We start from the raw sequence: 9,242 nt of genomic DNA on the forward strand, positions 1-9,242 counted from the left end.
GTTTGCCCCAGTATAGTCTTTGAATGAGATGAGATGAGATGAGATGAGATGAGATGAGATGAGATGAGATGAGGTGAAATGAGATGAGATGAGTAACATTGTGGAAAATGTTTTCCTCTTCTTTCAGTGCAGGGATCTTCCTTAACTCATATATCTGGACAGAAAGCTAAAGCAGTCAGATAAATCTCCATCAAATGCCTACTATATCTACTGTACCACAACACTTTAGGCTTAAGTTTTCTTGGGGATCTAAATGGTGATGGTGTTCACCAGGATTAGACTTCTAGATTAGTGAAACATCACATTTGATCCTTTACTTTGATTTCCTGGTGGGACCAAAGCCAGTGGGTTTCTCACAGCAATAGCAGCAACATGGTGATACTGCTGCTCTTTACAGCAAATCAGGTGGGCAAGGTTCATGCTGGGGTCATTGCATTGCCATAAAAATACACAGTAAAATGAAACACGTTACTAAAGCATGCGAGAGGTGTGTAAAACAGACAAACATGTGAGAACTGGGGAACAGCAGGGCAAGCCAGTACTGAGGCCAGGTTCTCAGATATCCCCACCCATGCACGGAGTATGGCCAACAATTTGTCAGTGTGTTCTGGGCCTGTTTCCAGAACTAAATGTAAAAGAAATACCTGGAGAGGATATGACTGTGACTCTACAGATATTGTCTGATTTTGTGAGGAGATTGCATGGCAACATTCAATAAGTGTCAGATGTATGTAAAGCTCATGGTTTGTGTCAGCAGAGTAAAGGTTGCCCTCCATGACATGGCAATTGAATCTGCTCTTGAACAGGGCAGGGCTGATTTGTGAAGGATGTAATTCATTGCTCAGAAAATGTGGACAGTGATGAAATGTTAATTGTTATGCTATAAAGACTGATAAGGGTGATTATCAGGTGAGATAATTTCTTTAGACATTGGGACTTCAGGGTGATTTTGGTGGCAAAGTACTGTTGTGGTGTGAAAAGGACAAGGCTGCAACAGCCAAAGAAGAGCAGGACAAGCTGCAGGAAAATGCATCTTCTGCAGAATGCAGAAAAGCAAGTGACTAATGAAAGACTGTGTCTTGCAGATGGAGAGAAAAGAACCTTGCTCTTTGGAGAGAAAAGAGACAAAGTACAAACCTTGTATGCTGAAGGGATATTAGCATATTAACCTGCAGCCTTTCACACTCAGAAATGTAGCATGCCTTCAACAGATGAAGCACAAAACAGGTGCCATCAACCTAAAAGTGTTTATTGCCATAATACTTAAAAAATCCCCAAACCATCTGGAGAATAAAGTAATAAATTATTTTGTACAATTTCCACTTATGGGAAAAATGCAATTTTGTTCTAGTCTATGAAAATAAAATTTGAACTGATATGTTAATTTATTAAAATACATGAAAAGCGTTTATGAAAACTAGTCCTGTTGCTTATTCTGTAGAGCAGTGTGAATACAGTTTCTGAGATCTCTGGAATGGTATTTATTGTCTTTTTCTGAATGTAAGAAAGTTTAATGATACTAACAGTTAAACCAGCTGTTACTCTTCATTTCTCTGATGACTTTTTTAGCAATAGGGTCAAACTCCCACTGCTTTGATCCATGGAAGAAGTAGAATAATCCTGGAAATGAAAAAGTAAAGCATTATGTTATGGGTACAAAAAATAGCTTCATTTTGACAAATCACCTTTGTACACACAGGACAATGTCTCTTTATTTCTATCTTTTGCAGGATGCAGCAGTAATGACATTCATCATAATTTCAGAACTTAAGATCTTTAGAACTAAACTGATTTTACTTGAAAGCTCATTTCGCTTACCTTTCTGTTGAAAAACAGCATCAACCCTCTGACTAATTCCTGGAAATTCATCAACTGTCAGTCTAGGATAACCCTTCTCCATGGACTGGCTGTTTTCATCAAACCTAAATCATATGAAAGGAGACATGCAGTTTTCCAGAGTTTAGACTTCAATTCTGCACAGAGTTCAGAAGTTTTTAAAATGTGCCCACCACATGCAATTTAGTTGGTTTCACTGGGGTAGCAAGATAAAATTGTGTTATTTACTTCCACAAATGGCTGCAGGATGCTGGCCATTGTGTTTTCCAAAGAAGCATCCTAATAGAGAAAAATTGAGGGAAGACCCACATTTTTGACTCCAGGGATGGGATTTACCTCCTCTCATGATTACAGTGTGATAGACAGTGCATGGAAACTGGACAGATTCATTCCTGCTATAGCACATACTTAAGAGAGAATTTTGACTCCTCCTCTCAGACTTTGATGAGATATTGTACATAGTCCTCTACTAGCTGACAGATTTAGATGGAGGCAAGGAAGCTGGCTTATTTCTAATATAATCAAGCCCTTCCTAACTGAGCCAGGACAATTTTTATGAGATGAGGCTAGATTAAGGGAGTTGAAAGGAGAACCTAAAATGTTCTTCCAAATTTGAGGAACCCTTTCAGGAAAAAATAAAAACAACAAAAAACCCAAGCAAACAAAGCGTTTGTTTTACTTCTCCTTGGATACAAGAAATATTTTTCACAGGCACATGAGGCTGAGGGAATGAGTTACTAGGTAAGAAATGCATTGTAGTTTTCTTGCATGCTGTTGTCTTGTGACCAAGGCAGTAAAATAACAAGGCAAGATACTCTAAATACTCTACCCAAATTAATCAAAACTAAAAAACAGGAAACCACAGGAATCTCAAAATCCAGCTGACACTGTATGTATCACTGAGGAACCCCACAATTAGTCACAAAATCTGTGTGACCCACGCTTGCCCTGGTTGCCTGAGGAAGACTTTTGTTCCACTGTCCTTGCACACAGAAAGAATCTTTCAGGTTCCCAAAACTGAGTTCTTTTTTCCACCTGCCTGCTCTTTGCGTATCAGGACTCATTCACGCCAGTTTGGGAATAGGATTTAGAAGGTACATGTGGAAAGCAGGAAAGGAACTCTCACTTTCCTTTTTCTGAAAGGGATAAAATAATCCAGGACTTTTCAGAAACCAGAGAAATCCTGCACAAGCCATCACAGCCAGCCTTCTGCTGAAGGGGGTTAGCTTTGATCTTTAATTTTCAGAGACACTTTTGTATTTGTGGAAGTTCTCTAGATGCTGGGGTTTTTTCAGCTTCCAGGCATAATGTATCGAAACATGTCCATATTTTGAATGCCTACTTTAGGACACCCTTAAAGTCTCAAAAGACAAAGCTATACTCTTCATCCCTTGCAGGAGTCAAAGAAATGCTTCTATGAAAAGTAGGATTACTAGGATTACCTAGTTACATGCAGTTACCTAAAAGGTCTACTTTATCTTTTATAGACACTTTTTAATCCAGATTATATCGCAGTCATTCATAGGAAAACATTTGTTGATTCTTCTTACCTCCAGTACTTATCACCTATGAAAAAGTCTGTCTTCCCCGTATTTTTATTACAAACAGCTGCATCAACCTTCTTGACACCTTTAGGGAAGCCCAGTGTGTTGATATTCTTTGGATAACCAGGCAACACCTGATACCCGCTGATAACCCAGAATTTGGTGCCTGTTAAGAGAAATTAAAATATTTAGTTTCACCACTCAATTTCAGACAGTAAATGATAAAATGCACTCCTTTATTGTAGGTTGTAGGAAAACTAGCTGAAGTGTTCTGAGTTTTAATTTTATTTATTTGAAAAGTGAATTTTATGCACACATTCCTTCTTCCCACATAATTAAATTAAGAAAAAAGTTAAAGAAAATCTCATACTTTACCTTTGAAAAGTAGGATTTGATCTTTTGTGTTCTCATACGCAGCTTCAATACCAGGAGTCAGATTTGGCCAGAAGGCAGAAATTAATTCACGCTCAGCTTCTGAGTTATCAGGATATACCCGCCATAAGTGCCTGATTTAAATATGAAACAGGTTTTGTAGTACACAACAAAGCACAGAAACTTCTATACGTGTAAAAGAATGTGAACAACATTGTGGCTTACAAGCTCTTTCTTGTCAGTGGAGCTACCTGGCTTGATGTAGGAAAAGGAAATAACTCCTTGTTATTTTTCCCTGTGATGGAAAGTGTTTGGTTTTATTATTCTATCTTCATTCTGGCATGTCATTGATGCTGATTGATAAATGGAATCAGTTATAAGCAGCTGAATATTTTAGATTATTCCTGAACTGTACAGTAAGAGGGTTATAGGAGCCCAGGTAGGACATACTGTAACCTCTTCAGCAGATGAATTCCCCAGATGATTTTTGGCTTGCAGAGGTGATTGGAAGAGAGATGGGCTCAACTGTATTGTCAAACATACTTATTTGTTCTTAGATTAGTAAAATTAATTAAATACTTAATTAAATATTCAAGTCCAGGTTGGATGGGGCTCTGAGCAACCTGGTCTAGTGGGAAGTGTCCCTGCTTGGATACCTCGAGGTACCTTCCAAACCAAACCTTTATGAGATTTTCAGGAAACATTTGCACATTACTCAGTGCAACCATCTATATATTTGGGAATTATGTCACATTGGGACTGAGGTGTTTTCTGGAAAAGAATGAAACATGCTTTTTCAGGAGATTCTGTGAAAATATTAATATATCCAATACCTGCTAAAAGTTTTATTTCCATGAATTTTATATCCCATAAACATGAGAACCACAAAAGTATTCAGTCTTTGTACAAATTAAGAAAAATTAAACCCCATGCAAACAAATGTCATATCAGTATTTACCTGCCCTTTAGAAAAATGACTTCTTGTCGGAATGTGGTTATAGCATCGAACGACATCTGGGAGCCACAGATTTTAGGTGAGGTAGGGGTAGTTGGCCTTTTGTCTGGGGCATTTGGTGGGGATCCTGAGGGACACATTTTGGAAAGAGTACACCAAGTTGTAGAAATATTAAGGTTTCCACACCTAGCTGCTTTTTTTTTTTTTTTTTTTTTTTTTTTAAATATTATGTCAATATGATTACATTTATGGTGAAACTTTGTGAAAGAGATTATAAAGAGATTATTTCTCCTTGGCTTACCTTTTTTTTTTTTGAGCCCATGGATTTTACTCACCATAAATGGACTGAATGCCACTTATATCATCTGGAGAAAGGGGAAATTCACTGGGGCTGACATAGGCATAATTGGGGAACATGAGAGCTCTCTGATCATTAGAATGGGAGAGACCCAGGGCATGGCCAAACTCATGAGCAGCAACAAGGAACAAGTTGAACCCTTAAGAAATGGATAGAGAGAAGAGATCAGTCAAATTTTACTCAGTAAATGGTTGATACAATCACAGCCAGTCTGTTGCTCATTGGCAGTTTTCATACAATATATTGATGTTCACTTGGGAAAGCATCTATATGAACATATTTTTGTATAGGACAAGATTGTGGTCTTCCCCACTAGAGGGGAGAGACTTCGACCCTCCTGATTTCTGAGAGAGTGCGTGTGTCATGAGTAGATATCTGGGGGTGAGTGTGGGTGCAGCCCTTTGGAATGTCCTGGCAGGGTTTACTGGCTGAGGTAGAACAGATTAGATAGTGAGTCAGATCAAACTAACAGCTCTCCAGGGCAAGGCAGGAAGACACACTCTGTGCTCACTGCAGGTATCAAAGTGTCACTCTGTGTGTCACTCTCCCTCCTACAAACCCGAGAAAGAAAGGTGAAATCATGACTAGACAAGGAAAAATAAAATGCTAGCAGAATGCTTTACCTTTCTGCTGTTGGGACTTTAAAGCATACGGTTGCTTTAGAGATTTGTCAAACAAAATAGATTTTCAACATATTATGCTTCTGCATGCTTATTCCCAGTGAAATATGTAAACACAATAAATAAATAAAAATGGAATTTCCTTCAACATGTATCCCTCCAAGTAACACGTCTTTCTGAATTAGGGAAGAATGATCATCTGCTCTGCAGACCAAGATCCAGAAATGCCAACAGATTTAATGAAGATCACAAGCCTGTGGCAGAGGAGGGGACTGGTCATCAATTGCCCAAGAAAGTCTGGCTGAAGCCAAGACACTCATTTCTCAAAAACCCAAACAAAATAAAGCCTCATTTTTTCCACATGTATTTCCAGTCAGTCTTCCCCTCTCATGAACCTTCCAAGCGCTCCAAGTTCTGCAATGTCTGGCTGCTGGAGCTGTGCTGCTGAGGAACAGCAGAAAAATTGGGGTTGACCAGTTCAGTCCCAGTATGGGGAAAACATGACATTTAATCACATGACATATCTAGCCCTCATCCCTCTCTTTTTTTCCCACCACAGTAAACCCACACTCTCCTCCTTGTGCAGTGGTTTTATGGTGCCTTTCTGCCTTTTAGCTCCTTGCTCTTGCTGACTTCAGTTCTCTCGTGGCAGCTTTCCTTCTCAGAAAGTGGTAGAGGAAGGGATCTGGAGTAGCAGAGGGCAATGTGCCTGTGTACTGATGGACATGTCCAGGCAGTACGTGCTGCATGGCCAGCCAGAGGCTGAGCAGATGTGTCCCAGGCACTCAGTGCTCCCCTCTTGGCTGCCTATTGGACCTACCCTGGAATTTTTAGTGAAGACTCTTCATTATCACTGGTGGCTGTATTGATTTTTAGGTGGTGGGGATGTCCTCTGAGGGCTGCTGTAAAGCACATGGTGTGCACTAGGAGGTGAAAAGTGAAAGCTTTTATCAAGGGTTGTGAAACTCTGGGCCACTACCAGCCCCCAGGTAAGAGTGGCCATGTGTCTGGCATTCCTACCTGAAAAGGATTGCCCTGTTGGTATTTGTATTAGGGCTAAATAAGGACTAGAGTAGATTTAGCTGAGTTTATGTCTATGTCATTGTAAGTGTCCCAGTTGGAGGACAGCCTGTAATATCCTCAAACTGCTCACCTGGTGCAGTGTTTCATCTCAGTCTCTTCCCTCACTTAAATAAAATCAGAATGGAATTTATTCATCTGCATAACACTGTAGAAATCCTTTTTGAACCTACCAGCTGAGCCTGTGGTCCAGTCTTCATCCTCATCAAAGTGCACATCACCGCCTAAACCATTGCCAGGTGGAAAGGCATGAGCAAGAACTCCAAGGGGGCCATCAAAATAGCGAGGGCAATGTCCATGAACTAAATGATATGAAGTTGGCACAACATTAAACTTAGGTTGTGACTATTGAAAAATATATTAATTAGTTTTATCATTGGATGCAGTTTTCATATTACCTTTGGTTCCAAAAGCAATCATTATATCTGCTATTCCCTTATGAATGCGAGTGAAAGCCAGCGGGGTGACAGCACTCCACACTTTAAAAGCCTTCTCAATTGCTTTATCCACATCCTCCTTGCTCATATCTGGTGTGTAGTTCACAATTCTACAGTTATGAGAATTCAAGTGTAATATTTAGTATTTGCAGGGAAAAAAATCCCTAATATGTTTGAGAAGATGAACAGAAAAAAAACCCCAACAATATAACCTGTAAGCAAATAGTTCTCAAGATCCATCTTGGGCTGGGTGAGTTTGATATGTGAAAACTGAGTGTGTTTGGGTATGTGATAATTGTCCAATATGTGTTTTTCACAAAAAACCAGTTGTGTACACCTTATGTTTTTCTTAAAATGGGCCTTAGCCAGGAGGTTGTCACTTGAGCATGAGTTACCTCCTCAGGTTTCCATGTGATTACTACACTATTATCTCAACAAATTTTAAAGATAATGAGGTTTGTACAGGGTGCAATTATGTTTCTGTTTGGCTTACAGAATATTTGTCAGGAGTGATACATGACAGGCAAAATACCATGGCTAAACCAGCAAATGTAAAATACCCAGCTTAGTTTTCAGAAATTCCTCTCAGGACCATGCATAGCTAACAGCTGTGGAGAGAAAAACATTTTTGTATTTCCAATAGGAAACAATTGCTATAGAAGTTATATTTAAGTATAGCAAATTTGTATACCCACAAACCTGAAATTTAAACTCAAAAAGTAATTACTGAAATACTACCTGTATGTCAGTTTGTTTTTTTTCCATCCGGGAAGAGTGAAGCCATAGAGACCCACATCTGGAACTCCACACCTGGGTTTCTTCATCATTTCCAATGTCTCATTATCCATTTTTCCAGTCACTTTCAAACCAAAAAATTGTTGCATTTTCTGAAGTTTTTCAGCTGCAGATTCAGCATTTATTTTCCATCCAAGTTGATTTGGATCTGGCTCAACAGCATAGAATTTATTCAAATAGTTCTAGTGAAAAAAAAGTGACACGTTTCACATTTTGATCTGTTTCTTGAACAAATAAATACCTTAGGACTGATGTTGTTTGCATAGCTTGCTGGCAAAACCTTCTGCCTGTGATTTGGGAATACAACAGATGTTTTCCTGAGGATCGTAGCTAAACAGAAACAGACAACATTGTGCTGACTCTTATTTACTTAACATTTCCAATTCTTACAGATTTAGCCTACTTTAGTAAAGTTCAGGCAACAGAGTTCTGTGCAATAGCATTTTCTCAGAAAAGCAGCAAGCTGCTGTGCAGCTGGAACACACAGAATAGGTCTAGAAATAGAGGGGTCAATAGCTCTCACATATGGAGAATGCAGTTACCTGTACAAGCTTTGCATCTTCTTCATTGTCCTTCTCTGGGCGGATGAGAAGAGCACTAGAAACAGCTGTGCATGTCACCAGCCAAAGTGAAAGAGCCTTCATTTTCACTCTCATGCCTGCCCTGGTAGGAGAGCTGTCTGCTTTCTGCTCCATGTGCCTCCTTTCTCACGTCCTGGCTCAAATGGTTATGGGGTGTTTTGGGGAGTCAGCTGCAGACTGACTCAGAGCTCATCATGCTCTGATTCCCTCCACACAAGCCATAACACTGTGCAGACTGACACAATAAAACTTAATTGAACCCATCCGATTTCACAGTCATCTAAAGTCAGTTGGAATTCGAATATGTCTGCCCTTCCCTTGGCTATCCTTTCATAACTAGTACTCAGTTTCAGGTATTTTACACTGGTTTTGACAAACCTGAGCAATTTCATGCCAGATTAAGTGGTGGACAAATGCAAAACCTTGTAAGTTGTCCCAACACACCTGTGTGAAATGGCATCACCAAATATAAGGGTACTCTACATTCTCAGCCTAGAAAATGGGAACTGTGCATGAGGTATGAATCCCATAAAAAACAAAACAAAACTTTGGGAGAAGTTACTGTAAGCAGAATATTTTCTTTTCAAATTGATTAATAAACTGAGACAGAATGTTATGGAAAATGAATAACAATATAATTTCCCTACCTGCTTTTTTCTGGCAA

The 9,242-nt window shown here is 39.3% G+C and overlaps 1 protein-coding gene across 1 annotated transcript; it reads right to left on the reverse strand.

The window, feature by feature from the left end:
• Nucleotides 1-1,228: 1,228 nt before the first annotated feature.
• Nucleotides 1,229-8,814, reverse strand: LOC106859389 (matrix metalloproteinase-27-like). Its single transcript, XM_014886603.2, has 10 exons — nucleotides 8,540-8,814; nucleotides 7,941-8,179; nucleotides 7,164-7,312; nucleotides 6,939-7,067; nucleotides 5,043-5,204; nucleotides 4,711-4,834; nucleotides 3,756-3,886; nucleotides 3,387-3,546; nucleotides 1,819-1,922; nucleotides 1,229-1,620 (listed from the first exon to the last, which is right to left on the reverse strand). Exons 1-10 carry the CDS (start codon nucleotides 8,690-8,692, stop codon nucleotides 1,520-1,522), a joined length of 1,452 nt encoding a protein of 483 aa, XP_014742089.2. The 5' UTR covers nucleotides 8,693-8,814; the 3' UTR covers nucleotides 1,229-1,519.
• Nucleotides 8,815-9,242: the final 428 nt, after the last annotated feature.

This window comes from Sturnus vulgaris, chromosome 2, assembly GCF_052056855.1.
Source record: "Sturnus vulgaris isolate bStuVul1 chromosome 2, bStuVul1.hap1, whole genome shotgun sequence".
Lineage (NCBI taxonomy): Eukaryota > Metazoa > Chordata > Aves > Passeriformes > Sturnidae > Sturnus > Sturnus vulgaris.